A 15,740-nucleotide genomic window follows, 5' to 3' on the forward strand; every position below is an offset into this window, starting at 1 on the left:
TGAAAAGTTACCTTTAGATGCAAATCAAGTGCAAATTTATATTAAAAAATACAAAATTTAAAATACGAAGCATAACGTGGCAGATCTTTCATAAAGACATAAAAGACACTTCAAACCACACTGAAAAATTCACTGTGAAAAAGTGAAATTAGAAGAACCTGTTCTCAAAAATTAAGAAAGAATTTTAAGTGGTCTGGGCATTTTTACAAGGAAAATGTCAAGACCTCCCCACTGGGGAAGAGGGACAGAAAATACAAAACCACAAGAGCATGTAATACTGGATTCATTGAAATAAGGGAAAAAATAAGATGAATCTGCTTTGTCCAAAGGAAAACCAGCATTTGTCCTTGCCCTTCTTTTGCAGCCCAAAGCCCTACCACATGTTCTTACTGATTTCCTTCTAAAATACTTTGTGTCTCTGAATTAAACATGACCAAAACAAGTTCCTTGGAGAAAGGTTACAAATTAATCCTCCCCACCCAAGCCAGTCTGTTCCTTCTCAAATTAACAGAGGCCATGCACAACACTTCACTGCCAGGATTTATTTTAGAGGTACATGAAAAGAAAACACATGAGTATAAAAACATTTCCAGTGATTATAACATCCAATTAAAGGTGTTTTAAGAAAGATAAATTTCATCAGAAATTGCATCATTACAGGTCATGGAATAGTTTGAAAAGCTACCATAGGTAACAGTAGTAAACAAAAGTGCCTCTGTGTGCATAATACTGAAGAAAGAAGTGCAGAGTTCTGTGCAGCATCCTCCTTACACACAAGCAGTTCCAATCCCAGCTGCTGTGGGCATTTTCTGGGAAGTCCTGTGGTTCAAAGAATCAGTTTACAAAATGCAGCTTCTGTGTCCAGTGACAGAGGGTTCTCAGCTCCCACAAACACAAAGGATCTCGAGTGTTTTGTCCCTGCAAAGAGGCTGCATGGCTCCCTCTGAGCTGCTCCTGCCCAGCAGATGCACCCTGCTTAGGAGAAACTGGATCTTGGTCCACAGTAAATCACCAGCTGTGGTCTGGAATTCAAAGCCCACTGTTTTTTGGGCTCTCCACAGAATCTCCTTGCATGGAGAATGGTCAGAATTACACGAGTGAAACCAGAAACAGGGCACAAGTCAGGAACTGCAGAAGTTACTGCAATGCAAAACAGGGATTTGTCTGATGCCCTAATTGCCAGAAGAAGTCACCTATCTGAAAGATTCAGTGCAAAACAAATTCTTGGGAGACTAGTATAAATGGGAAAACTGTTTCTAATATTGTTCCAAAGTGTAACAGGAATGTACAAACTGTAAACCTCAAGGCAGTGTTAATCCATGCAATGAACACAGTAACCTCTGAACCTGCCCTCACTACTCACAACTGGGAACAGTTCCCAACACCAAGCACCACGCTGAGATACAACTAAAACCTACAGAGGCCAAGTGTTCCTAAACCCCACTGCAACTACCTAACCAGAAAACCTATGTCAGAGCTTCAACAGGACACAAAGACACCTGGACCTCAATAGATTTTATACAGTGAATGATGGAAGCAAAACAAATATCTTATCAAGCTGTTAACTTTCTATCTCAAAACAACCCTGAAAAAAATAAGGCTTTGAGAAAAAGAGCAAAAAGGAATCCACTCAGTTCTGAAGGAGTATTCCAGCATGAACATCCCAACACACTTTGCTCTTCCACTTGAGCCAAATCTGCTCTTTTCCATCCCTAACCACCATGCCAGTGAGGAGTAACTAACTACTCACCACACATGGGAGGGAGCTGTGGATACAGAACATGGGAGACTCACAAGTGCTCTGTTCCAGCACTGCAGTCTGAGATTCTGTGGAATGTTGATGCTTCTTCCTATCCTTTCCAAAGATCTCTATTTCCTCATCAAGAAACAAGACCCTTTCTGAAGCTAACTACCTTTCAGGTTCCTAAAGGTACATGAAATTTCTTATTCCATCTCCACCCTCAAGTGCACAGGATACAGTAAGGTCTGAGCACCTCTAGAAATCAGAAAGTTTGCAGACTGATTACTATAAATTCAAGAGATTTACAATTTTCAAAGATCATGCCAAATGCTTCATCAACCATGGGCTGCTCACCTATGCTAAAGCATTTGTCAACTTCTGCAATTTCCTTCAGAAGTTACGGGATCCTGGCTAACTCCAAGCCAGGAACTGGTATAAAAATGGGTTTATTTTTCTTTTTTTAATGAGGGGGAGAAAGCAATAAGCAAATTGCTTAATTGTTTTGTAAAAGAAGAATTTTTAAAAAATCAGGAATAGTGCATTTTGATAAATGTATTTCAATTTGGAAAAATCAGAAATGGAAAATCCTACAAAGTGCTCTCAGTAAGGCATGAAGAGAAGGATCTACCAAAGCAGACTTTATACCCTCCGAAGATTTTGTTTTCATGTGGCCTGTTGTCACTGGTGTTTCCCAAAAGGTAATTAGCTTACATTTTGAAAGTCAAATAAAATTTTAAAACAAGCTAACTAGCTGTATCTAATAAATAATTTTTAAATAACTTCATTTAAACTCAAAATTTGGAAATCAATTATTAAGTGGTTACAGCATAGTAAATATTGCATCGTAAATAAAATATTCTCTACAAAAAAAAGGAACAAGCCAAAAAATCTATTAAACATTACAACTTCCTTAGATTAAATCATTGCATTAGAAATGTCTATCACCTTAAAACATACAGCATTCCTTAAGTGCTATTTTTACAGTTCTCATCCAGTGCAAGAGAGTTACTCTCCCCAGAATAAAAATATCCATTTCCACAATAAATTATCTTCTACGAGCTTACAAAGTTTCTGAACAATCCTACCTGTCTTACTCCATCTTCTAAGAGCAAAAGCTTACAATCGCTAAGACATAAAGAATCATCTGACTGCTGAACCAGGACCATTAAATGCCCTTTCTCTTTTCAGAATCACCCCCTGATTCTGGATTGTCAGGCTTCTGCAGCCAGCTGCTCTCTTCCTCTGGCAGATCCCCTTCTATTGGTGTTTTGCTAGGCTGAATCTAGGAGAGAGACAAATAACAAATTAACAATTCAAAAGCACCGTGTTGCTCTGTATTATTTATACCATTATATAAAGAATTTGATAAGAATTAAGATGATTAAAAAAATCTACTATAGTGATAGCAAAATATGAAATGTCATCCAAGAAGAGAGGCAGCAATCCTGCAGAGTCTCTGACAGATACTGAGCTCAGAGACAACACAAATACTCCACTTTGCCATGTTTCTCACCCATACAGAAAAAAATATATATTAATAAAATATAATAGTATAAAATAGGAATGAGATACCAGCCAGCCCAGGAACTTTCATTATTGTATTCCCTAAGGCACTGGAATTTTACAGTCTTCTAAAACCCCTTCATCCTCATCATCAACAATGCAGAATTCCAATTTAATGATTTCCCACCATATTAGCACAGCCATGACAGCGTGGAAAATTATGCCCAAACAAAATTATTCTGGAAAAAACAGTGCTTGTGTAGAAGCAGCAATGCTTGGTCAGTTCATCTTGTTTGGGCAGGTTAAGTCATCCTTGCAGAAATTAAACAAAGCCTGTTAATGAAATAACTTGAATCCAGCTGTCCCATCCTTCCCAAATTCAAGTGACAATTTCCAGGAAACACTTTTGTGCAAGTCACAAAATGGAGCACAAAAAGCTCAGCTACAATCTGCCAGAAATTTGGCAGCACTTGATTTGTCATCTTTAACAGAAACTGGGGACCTAACATGACAGAGCCTGAAGATCCAAAAGAGAACACAGAGAGAGAAACCTGTTTTATTTCACTGCTGTGTGATGCCATAACAGTTACTCAGAGTCTTTTGGCATATAAGCAAATTCTTTTTAGCTAGGACATATTCTTTTAAAAATTCCTTCTGCTGCCACCTTCCCAAGGATTAACACAGCTATGTTCAGATGCATACGAAAACAAAATAAATATTAAAAAAAAAAAAAAATTACATCAACATTAATCAGTGCTTCCAAATGTATTACCTGAAAAGGCTCACTGATGCCAACTATTGACTGCAAGTTATTGCTATAATAACAAAGCAAAAATTCTCCTCCCATCTTAGGTATTTCTGAAGCACTCATGTAAACCTGGCAAGAATAAGAACAGGCAATGAGCAATTTCCACAGCAAAAGAAGTTTACAAAAAAGCCATTCAGGACACTATCAAAATCAGTATCTGCTATTTATAAGCATGTTTTAAAACGTAAGCTCAAACAGATGAGGACAGAAATAACTCAGGAAACCGTCTGAAAATTAAATCAGGGAGGAGAAGGAATATCCTTCACCATGTCAGCAAGCTGGCTTGGTTCAGTGAGAAGGGAGAAGAGACCCAGAGTGCTTTTAAAGGAAGGGACAAAGCCACAGAGCAGCAGAGGGAGTGGAGCTGCCTCCTGGTGGGAAAAGCAGAGCAATTCACTACCTTGGTTTGGGCCTGTCCCAAGGAGCCACGGTTCCCAATTTCAACTTCTATTCGTTCAGATAAGTATCTTTGGATAGTTATCATTTGTATCAAAATAAGTTTTATTTGTTTGGTTTAAATCACTTTAGGTAGTCACTGCTAGAAAGCTTTGTAACTGACAGCAGCTTTTAAAGAGGGACCAAAACATTCAATAGGAAGAATTAGGAAGAGGGATTTTAAACATTGTTCCAAATTAGCTGCAACTGGGAAGAGAATACAGAACCTCTAAGGGGAAGGGGATATGGAACAGAACTCCAGTGGGAAACTACATTAGAAAGAAATACAACTGACTTACTTGTTTGCTGTCTTTGTTGGAAGAAATTTCATCATCTTCCACCCAAGCGTAAGTAACATAATCATTCACATGCCTGAAAGTCACCTGCAGGGAAAGATCCAAACCATCAGCTTCCTGATGGAAACGAAAACCATACACTACATGGGAAACTCAAAGTTGTGAGAGACGTTTACTTTTTCACTGAAATAATTAAAACACTCTTAGGATCAAAACATTTTGGGGGCTTGCACAAACCTTTTGTTTACTGAGAGGGTGGGAGTGCTCTGTTCTCTCACCTGTCTATAGACTTTTATTTTTGTTCTTTTTTTTGTTGCATAAACTCCTTTCCAGAGCTTCTGAAACATTTTACTTAAATAAACCACTAGATTATCTTAGCAGAGAATTTAAAGGGTGTGGAAGAACTCCCATGCTGTAGGGCTAAACTGTCAGCACACCGAAACTAACAGCAATCAAGGGACACAACCATTTCAGAGAGTTCTGCACTAGCAAGAATCACTGCTCCAAAACTCTCAACGACCTCCTGCAGTCACATTCACCATCTTTGCTGAAGATCCATGAGATAACTTTACCTGGAAGAGCCCAATCCAGTCCCAAGCGCTGCTGGGGAATTCAGGCACCGTGGAGTAGCGGATGAAAACATCGTGCTCTGCACTCCACTCACCCTCAGGACTCAGCGTGACCAAGGGATCTGAGACAAGAGGCTTCATCTACACAAAAGAACAGAGTTTAAACTCAGTCAAGCCTGTCATTCTTTCAGTTATTCTTTTCAAGTTATTCTCTGTCACAATTGCCACCTGTGGGACTCTTTAACTGACTGGAAATAACCTGAAAGCAATTTGCTGCCTTCACTATGATCAGAATGAAACAGAGATTATGGTTTAGGAAATCAGCTGCTGTAAGTAAAACAAACTTTTTCTGAACAACATAACTGGGACAGCACCTCAAGCTTGAAAGTTCCTGTAACAGGTTTGTGATCACTGATGCCATAGCTCATGTGACTGACATAGTTATTCAGAGTAACAGAAATCGGGTTTTCTTCTTCAGGGAATTCGTCTTCTTTTGATGCAACCTCACAGAGATTTTTCACTTTCCATAGAATTCTATCAGTCCATGCTGGCTTTCTTTTCTTCTCACTGCAAAAATGTAAGGTAAAAAGTGAAATGAGCAGAGAAACAAATTGCCAAAAGCTAAGAATGCTGTGCAAAATCTACTCAAAGACTGTGAGATACATATTAATAAAAGGAGGCAATCATATCCAAGCTTCATTTTACAGCTCTGTTTAATGTGTTTTACAACCAACATTTCCTTAATTTGAACTCCATTCACCCCAGATCAGTTTCACGGCTTTCTGAAAGAGGAGTAAAATGAAGGGGAGAAGGACGTTTCAGTGGGTTAGTTGGCTTCATACAGGAAATGATACTTTCTCCTAAAACCCTGTAAAAACATGCATGAACATTGAGTGAGTACAGCAACTGCCCCAGGCTCCAAATGTACAGATATTCTGAGAAACGAGGGCGTAAACATAAGGAATATGTAGGAAGAGTTTGAAGGATGTTTGAAATTATTCAAAATATTTGAGAGCAAGTTTCTTTTAACAACAAAAAACAGGACAAACTTGGGTAGCTTATGGTAATCACAGGTGCCAGAGCAATGCTTTATTTAGAAGTTCCTCTAAATTGTACCAGCCTGCATTTCAGGTTTGCAAGCTACTGCTGTCTCATAACAACAGGCTTTTAAAATTCCATAATCAAGGAAGTTGTGCCTGCAACTGTGCTATACATCAAACTGTTATCACAATGCAGAGTTTCCTTTTATACCACATCAATTACACCAGAAGACATGAGCCCTCTGTGGTTCTCTCTGTAGAGGAAGACTTAACAGCAACTCTCTGGATGGGGGGATCACTTCAAATTGAAATGGAGAAAAGATCATACCCTATGGAAGAGGAATTAGAATGGACTGGATTGGATTATAAAAGTTAAAAGCAGAATGTGTAAGGAAAACTGTCAGTTTAATAACTTTAAATATCAAAACCAAGGCCATTTAGTTCAATATTCAACAGAATTTTGTTTTACCCCTTCCCACCTTTAATAAGGTGGAAAGATTTGAAATGACTAAGGGCTCTTATCCCACTTACTCCAGTAATTACATAAACCGACAGAAATCTTTATGAGCTGCCAGATGTCTGCTCTGCTGTGCAGGAAAATACCAAAACAACAGCTTAAGGTAATACACTCACTGTTTTAGAGAAATGGGGTATTAGATGGGAAACAAACATTCACATTGAAGAAGTATCAAAAATAATATTCTGTGGGCTTCAGTAAAAGCAACTTTTGCAGGGTGCTTGCCTTGAGGTCTGCTGGTCACCCCCATCTGAGCAAAGTCTCTCTGGTAGCTTGAACAGCAGCAGGATGCACACAGAATGTATAAATACACTTTTTATTCTTTCAATCAGCCAATACAGACAACCAGCCTATGAATCCCAATATGCCCAGGTTTGGATTATTATAAGTCTTTTTTGTTAACTGGATTTACTGCTGGTCCCATTACATCTCTTTACATTCAATTAAGAAGCAAAAGGTCTTTGGATCCACATGAATGAACTTCCAATATTAAGTGCAACAGCAGAGTAGGTAACAGTGCAGCTTTCAGACAGGTTAAAAAAAATCCCTAAAGAAAATCAGCTGTCATCTGATTTTCAAATATTTCACAAAAATCAAAGCAAAAGCTCAGATGGAGCCTTGTTTTGATTCTGAAATATTAAAAAAACTACAAAATTCAGAAAGTTCTCTTCTTACTTAAACCAAAACAGGGACTTCTGTTCTCTGGAAGTAAAGAAAAAGATCAGTACAAAACCCTGTTTGGACAGGAACTTATCCTTCTGTGGAAACATAAGACTAATACTTAACAAACAGACTTTAATATCAGAGAAAAACTTTGGAAATATGAGATACTCCATTTTCAACTTAAAACAATCAACAGAGACAAATATACATTAATTTTCAAATACCAGCATACCAAATGAAATGCTTAAACAGAGAAGGGAAACAAAAACGGCTGACAATTATTCTTTTGCTCCTTTTTGACAACCAATGAGCACCTTTAGTAGGAAAGAACAAAACAGAAGCAGCTTAAACAAGTGCTCATTTATTCTGTGAATCTGGTCTTTCCAAAAAGGAAGCTGGGTTGTTTGATTACTTCCCTCATACAATCAGCAGACCCCAGCTTCTTCAGCAAAAAATATTCATTTACTCAGATTCAATCGATCCAAGCCTAACAGAACAGCTCAACAGCCCCAATTCACGAGCACAGTCAGGAAATTCAGGTTTGCTGATTACTGAAATGATATTTAAGCAAGCACCACATTCACTCTCATACTCCAAACTCATTTTATCTTTTACCTTGTGTCATAGACCTCCGAGTAAAGGTCAAACTTGTAGGTGGGCTTAAACTGCAGAGGACCCTCTTTGAATTCCTTAAGAAACACTTCCTTCTTTTTTGCCATATTTAACTGCAAATATAAAAAGTAACATTTATTTAAAGATTATGTTTAAAAATCTGGTCTTAAAGGATGATTGGGAAAGCATCTTCCAGGAGTTCAACATTGCAGTCAGTACAGCGTAATTGGAAAGGTGAATTCAGAAAGGCCTCTTTGTTATAGCAGAACTCTTGACATGATCCATCTGAAAGCTTTGGGGCAATTCCAGAATAAGGTTGTCTTAAAAATAATTCTTGGGAGAAGTCAGGGTAAGGAACAACTGACAAGACATGAAGTTCAAAGAAAGCTCCAGTCAAATGTGAGCACTGTAAATGAGTAAGAAACTACACCAAAGCAAAAAAAGTTGGCAATCAATTGGGGCTTATGACCACCTCACGTTCCACCTCATGACTGCTCTCAGTTTGTGTTCTGTAACAGAAATTAGAAGCTCAAGGTGTAATTTAACTACTGCGTTGTGTTTGTGTGCATTAAAAACAAACCCAAACCCCCAAAGAGACTGAGACAACCTACCTGGTCCTTTTCCCACAGCAGATTGAAGCGCTTGTTATTGATTGATTCTCTGACAAAGTGTATCCCATAATCTGCTATCCGGAAGTTTAGATCTCCAAACCAGAAGAGAATCCTTAAAAAAACCAACCAAACCAAAATGCATAAAACATGGCATATTTATAGGAAACCATTAAATGAGGGAAGAATTTGACAGAATATTAGCCATTACACTAATTAGGTGCTCTAATCACTTATATTGCTTAATGCAAACAGCTTAAACACAAACATTAAGTAGTTATAGATAGGCTTACACAGGGATAACCTGCTGCTAAGTAAAAAAAATTTAAAGTAATTGGAACAGTAAATTAAGTCCCTTGCTTTCTTGCTGCTTGCTCATTACTGCCTGAATATTAACTTCTCCTGAGTCTTACGTCTCTGAACATTTAAGAGCAACCTAGAGGATTTTTGGTATTAACAGGCTTTAGTTTCTAAAGCTTTCCTGCATGACATGTACAGTCTATATGCTAACAAATGTATTAAAAAATTAAAGACTGGAAGAAAACAGTCTTGTAAAACAGACATCTGTCTTTCAGGTTATCTTTTCCTCACAGGGTTCAGGGTCAAGGACGAAGGGACATTTAAAATAAAAATGATGGATGAAAACTCCAATCCCAAAACTCTTCAGTGCAAGAGTTCACCATATAATAGATAAAATCTACAGAGACAGAACTAAGTGAACAACTCACTCATGATCCATGGGACTTGGAATATCCTCTCCTTCAAACTGCATTTCTAGAATTTTTTCAAAGTCATCCAGTCGCTGCTCTGTGTTCTCCATGTGAGCTGGCAAGTGGCAGTTCATGAAACAGATCGTGTGACCAAAGAGGGACATGCGGATGCTGACTCCTCCTTTGTTCCCCTGGGATGGAAGAACAACATTCCCTGAAACTGCAGTCAACGCCTGCAAGTGTAATTATTAACACCACCTACAACTTTTTAAATCTTGCAATTTAGATTTAAATCAGTACAATTTCTTCCTACACAAGTTGTTGTGTATCAGCAAATAAACTGGCGAGATTATGGTCTGCGCTGCACACAAGGCTCAAACAAATGAGTTTGCTTGTCAGTTTATTAATTTTTAATTAAACCACATCTCCTATCTCTCAGCATGGATCCGTGCAGAGGCACACAGCACCGTAAGTAACCAGGGCAACCACATCTCGGGAATTCCTTACCCAGTATCCATAGAGGCCTGTCCGTGTGTAGTGGGTGTGGATGTCCCGGACGAAGGGAAGGTGGACGTGCTTCACAAAGATCAGAAGCAGCAACCCCTGCATGCGAACTGAGGAGAGCTGGAAGAGACAAAAAAGAAGGAATGGTCATTTCCAGGAGTTCCTTGGGTTTACTTGGGTTTCTTGGGGAGCTTTTAGGGGAAGAAGGCCAGAGCAGAAGTCATGCAATTCCCTTGCCAAACCTGGCCTCAATACTGTGACACAGTAAATGCAGACCCATTTCAGTGCTGTGAAAAACATATTCCTTATAAACAAATCTGACCAATCCCTTAGCTAATTAACACAGTTCTAACATTGTATTACAAATTTGAAGTTGACCTCAGAACATGCACCTGCCCAAACCTCTTTAAAGACTTTTCTTATGACTTACCAGCCTCTTGTTTCATTCTTTAAGAATCCTGTTCATGAAGGACCAAATCCTTCACTTTTCACCTAAAAGCTTTACAGCTCACACGTACAAGTCCTCCAACAGCAGCAAGTTTTTCAAACTGAAGCACCCTTCAGCAGATCATTAAATATTCTAAATGCCATTAAATGCCTCAAAAGCACAGCAGTCAATTCCAGGCATCTGCAAAAACAATGAGCTGCAAACAGCAGTAACTCCTGCCTGCAGTGCCTGTAAAAACTGATTTACCAAACACTTAGGGAGCATACAGACAGGGGGGTTTTGTGGTTTAGGGTTTTTTTGGTTTGTTGTGTGTGGAAATAGTCTAATAAAGATGTCCTTCATTGAACATTTATGGACTTTACAACGTTTCTGGCATGAGACACAAAATTCATTGTGTTTGTTTTAATGACAATGATTCCATTTAAAATACAGATATTGAAATACATTAATTGTAGTTCAATTTTATGCTGGATTAATTTAGAAAAAGACTACATTAGAATAACATGCAACGGCTGGAGAAGCACAAAAATTCAGCCCAAAATTTAAAACAGAATTCCTCTTTTCTTTGTCTTCCTATCTACACAGTTAAATGATTTCAGAATATATTTTAATGTTCTCATTGTCTTTGAACCCAGCAAAATACCAAACAGAATATTGAAACAATGGACTGCAATTACTCGATGATGCATGAATATTTTAGTAGTCAGCATTCTCCTTTCCATAATTACATTCATGAGGTACCCAGACCTTCCAGTCCCTCTATTATTTATTTGCTTTGTTTCATTCTGCTGTGGCCAGTCCCAAGACATTTCTCAAGATCCACAGGTCCTGAACACCACAAGGCACTGACCCTTCCTCTGCTGGAACCAGCACCAGTCCCACCAGTCCTCAGAGCGAAATCAAGCAAAGCCCTTGCACAGAGGGAACATGATCCTGTGGATGGTGAAAGAACTGACTGTGACCAATGTAACACTCTGAAAACAGACTCTGTTACTGAGGGGACAGAATGTCCCAAGGATGAACACCTATCCCTCCACACCCAACCTCGTCACAGGTCAGCCAAGGGGCAACTGCTCCTCTCCTCCTCAACCAAATTCCTGGCTAAGTCCTAGGATAACCTTTCCTTGCTGCCTGGTTTGATTTTGACCTGGCCTGACAGCTCCCCCTTATTATTAGAGCTAATCAAGTCCTGCTGAAAGCCATTAGGTGGCAGCATCCATTCATTAGTGTGGTTCAAACTGCCATAGTTATAAATTAGAATTCAAAATCAGCCAGGCATACCAGCAGGAATTCTTTTAAGTGTGTGTATACAGGGCCTGAATGTCAGCCCACGGCCAGATTTTGAATTTTTATCAGCAATGACTTAGGCCAGAATGAACAATGTGGGTTTTTTTCCTTTTTGTAATTCCCAATGGGTCCTTTGTTTTGTTTAATTACAATTAAAAGAACAGCACAACTACTGAGTCTGATTAGCACGCAGATAATGCAATCACCTCAGCAAAATCAGCCTGAAATAATGCTGGTTTAAAAACCACTACAAAAGGCTTTTTATTTCTCTTTATTAGAGAAATTCAGGATATCTTTCTACGTTTATTGTTTTCATTATTCAAATAGCCAGTACTTTAGCTGATCTTATGTCCCTGATATTACCCCAAAATCTTGTCATTAAAATTCCCAAATAATATTATAGGTCTTCAACCAAAAATTAAGTCCTCAGGTAAATATATACACCCACTAAAATCCTGTTTTACACATATGCAATTTATTTTCACCTGCAAACAAATTGGAAAAAAAAACAAGATAAAGGAGCCTTACCAATCTTAATGAAAATCACTGCCACTGCTTGGGATATTTATAGTGCAAGACTACATTAGAAGCATCACAATACAGTTCCCCAATACTGCACAGAGCAAAAACCTTTTCTACAAACAAGAGAGAGATAAAGACATTGTGGCCACAAGAAATATGCTGTTCAGTGAAAGTTCACATCACATGAAAAACAGGAAAACACAAGTGTGATGAAGAATCACTTCTAACATACGTGTACCTATGGAAGTGACAGACACCTGCAAAAAACACCATCAACTTATCTTTTATGGAGCATCTGAGGAAAAAAATGTAAGATATTTTCCTTCAGTTGCTGTGACACTTAAGAGAGATGTAAATAATTACCTTGATATACCCCAAGGGAGACAATACAGTCATGAAAAAAATGCTCCATGGATCATCAAATGCCAAGTCAGACAGAAAATTTGTGATTCTTGAGTTCACCTCCTGTAAGCTGAATACATCACAATTACTCACACTGCACCAGTTTGTTTTGGACAGAATTCATAGGAACTTTGCAGAACACAGACCCCAGAAATTTCCTGCTGTTCAGTCTTTCATTCAAGCAGTTTAACCCACACACAAATTTAACACATCTGACACTGAGGAAAATAAAATTAAAGGAGGTTATATACACCTTAAGACAGAGTTTCAGACAATGCCAAACTTAAGATGTGTTATAACAAATAACCTGAATGTAAGGACTTAAGAATTTCAACAAAGTTTGGAAAACAGAGTGGTAAATTGAGACTGACAAGCTTGCACTAACTCCCTTAAAACATCCAGAATTTTCCATAACTTCCATATCAAAATGATCGTGCCTTTACATGCTAACAAAGAAAACAGCAGCCAAAAGTTTTTGTGTGTTTAGAAAAAAGATGTTCTGCATTCTGACACAAAATAGCAGCAGATAACTGCTATAAATCATCTCTGTTCTAAGACAATACTCTGGTTAGACTAAGTTAACTCTTCACCCTCTGGTAACAATAGTGTTAAACCATCTCCCACATCAGACAGTGCTCCCAAAACAGACCATGTTGAGACCCAGCAGTTTTGCAATAAACTCACAAAGCAAGTTCTTTAATATACACTCACCCTATAATGTACATATCCGTGGTCGAGCCCAGTGAGTTCAGCTGAAGTAAACTCGTGACATCGGGAGGGGGAGAAGCTGTGCCCACATTCCAGGTAACTAAGTGTAGTCTAAAAACAAACAGAAAACCCCAAATTTTTTTTTGATAAAATTGAAATGTGGATATGCACTCTATCCTAAGAACGCTCTGATTTCCCCACAGAATATCTGTCATTTTTCATCCATCAGAAATCTATTTGTCAGCCCCGACACCACCACGAAAACAACCAACTGGAGGGAACAAAACCTGAATTCTTGCCACTTATCCTTCAGCTTTTTCCCCCAGCGGAGGAAAGCTTCATCTAGAGTGCGAGACACTTCTTCGTGGATCTCATCATCCGAGCTGATGTCCTCCACACACGCCATCAGCTGGGCCACCCTGTGCCGGAGCTGCACGCGGCCGCTGGAGCCGGTGCTGCTGATGCTGGCAGAGCGGCTGCGCAAGTTGGGCAGGCTCTCCAAATCGTTCAGGGAGAGCCCCTCGGAATGCTGACATGCATCCTCGCTGCTGAGGGATGCCATCTGCTCGAAGTTAAAGCTATGCCCTGAAGGACTAGCCCATGAAAATCAAGAGATTGATAAGGGTCTTCCAGATCCTGTGGAATTCAGCATTGCTTCCAACACAAAAGGACAAATGTAGGGGCAGCAATGCTGAAAAAAAACTGTGGCGTTCCCACCACACTCGCTGGGTTGTTACAAAAGCTGCAATCACGTCCTACCACACACAGTGAATTGTGTTTTTCATAATAGATTTAATGTGGTTAATTCTACAAGCTCAAGGTTTAAAAGAATTTATTGTTGATTTGAATCGATCATGTGCCTGTCTGTAGGCAAGGGCAAATGTAATCTCCAGCTCCCAAAAATACAAAGTTCTGATCAGAACCAAGCAAAGCCACTGTTCCTCTCAACATTCACATCATAGGACTCATCTGTTGCTTCTTTACAAAATGGTCATTTCAGTACCAGAGCTTCTAAAAGAGATTCACTTTACTGTCAGTCTTGTTACATGACAGACAGGCTTAAAAAATAATAATTATTAATTTTCCATCCATCTTAGGGTTCTACAATGACCTTATAAACACTGATAATCAGTGAATCCCACCAATACACCCATTGTTAAGGCTGTATTTTTATCCCACAATCAACTACCTGCTCAAGGTGACACACAATGTATGTGGAAAGCTGGAAAATGACCTTGCATATCACACTAAAATGATCCATAACTTCCCTCACTAATAGTATATCTCTGTAAGACTACGCTGAAGTCACCCAAAAGCTACTCCAAAACAAATTTCCAGGGGAAAAAAAAAAATGTAGGTAGGCTGCAGATCTAATTCTGCCACCAGAGATGTATCACTTGGGAACGCTGTCCAGTTACTAATTTCGTAAGACAATTACCTGATTAAACAAAACTGAAATAACGTTGAAGCCATCAGTCATTACTGACAGAAATTCAACTCCTCAAGGTGCTGATAAAAACACAGACCTCAGTGGTAGAAACAAATACTGTCCTAAATACAAGCAACCTACTGAAGTCATTATTTAGCATCAGCGATGCTAATCCTCAAATGATTCTATAGCAGAGAATTTCTCAGCGTCACAGTGCTCATAACACAGCCTTCGAAGGATTTTTGAGATATTTGAGCTATTGTCAGCTTGTTGGTTTGGTTTTTTAAGTCTTCCTGTCACAGGCTGTTACCCAAATCCCATCTAAGCAGGTTTCTGTAGGGAATAGAGCCCGGACAGGACACCAGCACTTCTCGCCACAGAGCGAAGACGCATTGTAAAAACACCGTAAAAGCAGAAGCTCAGTATTTACTCAAGCTGCTTCTTCCTAACAGAAAGTGACAAGTTCAGACACCCTGTACATTACAAAAGTGCAGATGCTCGTGCCCTCATTACACATTAACAGAGCTCCGGGAAGTGCCAAGGACCCAGAAAAGCCCCATAAGCCTCCCTGAACCACTCCAGTACCGACCTTCCAAACCAGAAAATCAGCTTTTCTCCTCTATTTCATATGACTACACAACGCTGCCAATTTGTGTAACTCCTCGTTAATACGCACAAACACAAGTTTCGCTAATTCTCGGCGATTTACGTAACCGCTTGGGGCCACTTTTCGGAGCTGCCCTCAGACCCGCGCCTCGCGCCCCTCCGCGCGCACCACTCACCTCAACTCCTTCGTGGGAATGCCCGCGGTCTCCATGCCCGGGATTCCCGCAGGGAAGCGCTGCCCAAAGGACCGGGAAGGGGCCGGCGGAGCTCCCCGAGCTCCCCTCACAGGACCCGGCCCGGCCGCGGCCTCCGCGCCGCCCTCAGCGCTCCGC

General features: G+C 39.5%; 1 protein-coding gene across 1 annotated transcript; it reads right to left on the reverse strand.

The window, feature by feature from the left end:
* Positions 1–541: 541 nt before the first annotated feature.
* Positions 542–15,716, reverse strand: INPP5K (inositol polyphosphate-5-phosphatase K). The gene is made up of 12 exons (XM_082294948.1): positions 15,585–15,716; positions 13,377–13,484; positions 12,627–12,735; positions 10,010–10,126; positions 9,521–9,693; positions 8,796–8,907; positions 8,188–8,297; positions 5,727–5,919; positions 5,356–5,493; positions 4,787–4,870; positions 4,017–4,121; positions 542–3,023 (listed from the first exon to the last, which is right to left on the reverse strand). The coding sequence occupies exons 1-12, from the start codon at positions 15,617–15,619 to the stop codon at positions 2,907–2,909; spliced, it is 1,401 nt and encodes a 466-aa protein (XP_082151074.1). The 5' UTR covers positions 15,620–15,716; the 3' UTR covers positions 542–2,906.
* Between the last annotated feature and the right edge of the window lie 24 nt (positions 15,717–15,740).

The sequence above is a fragment of the Coloeus monedula genome, assembly GCF_965178545.1.
Source record: "Coloeus monedula genome assembly, chromosome: 20".
NCBI classification, from domain to species: domain Eukaryota; kingdom Metazoa; phylum Chordata; class Aves; order Passeriformes; family Corvidae; genus Coloeus; species Coloeus monedula.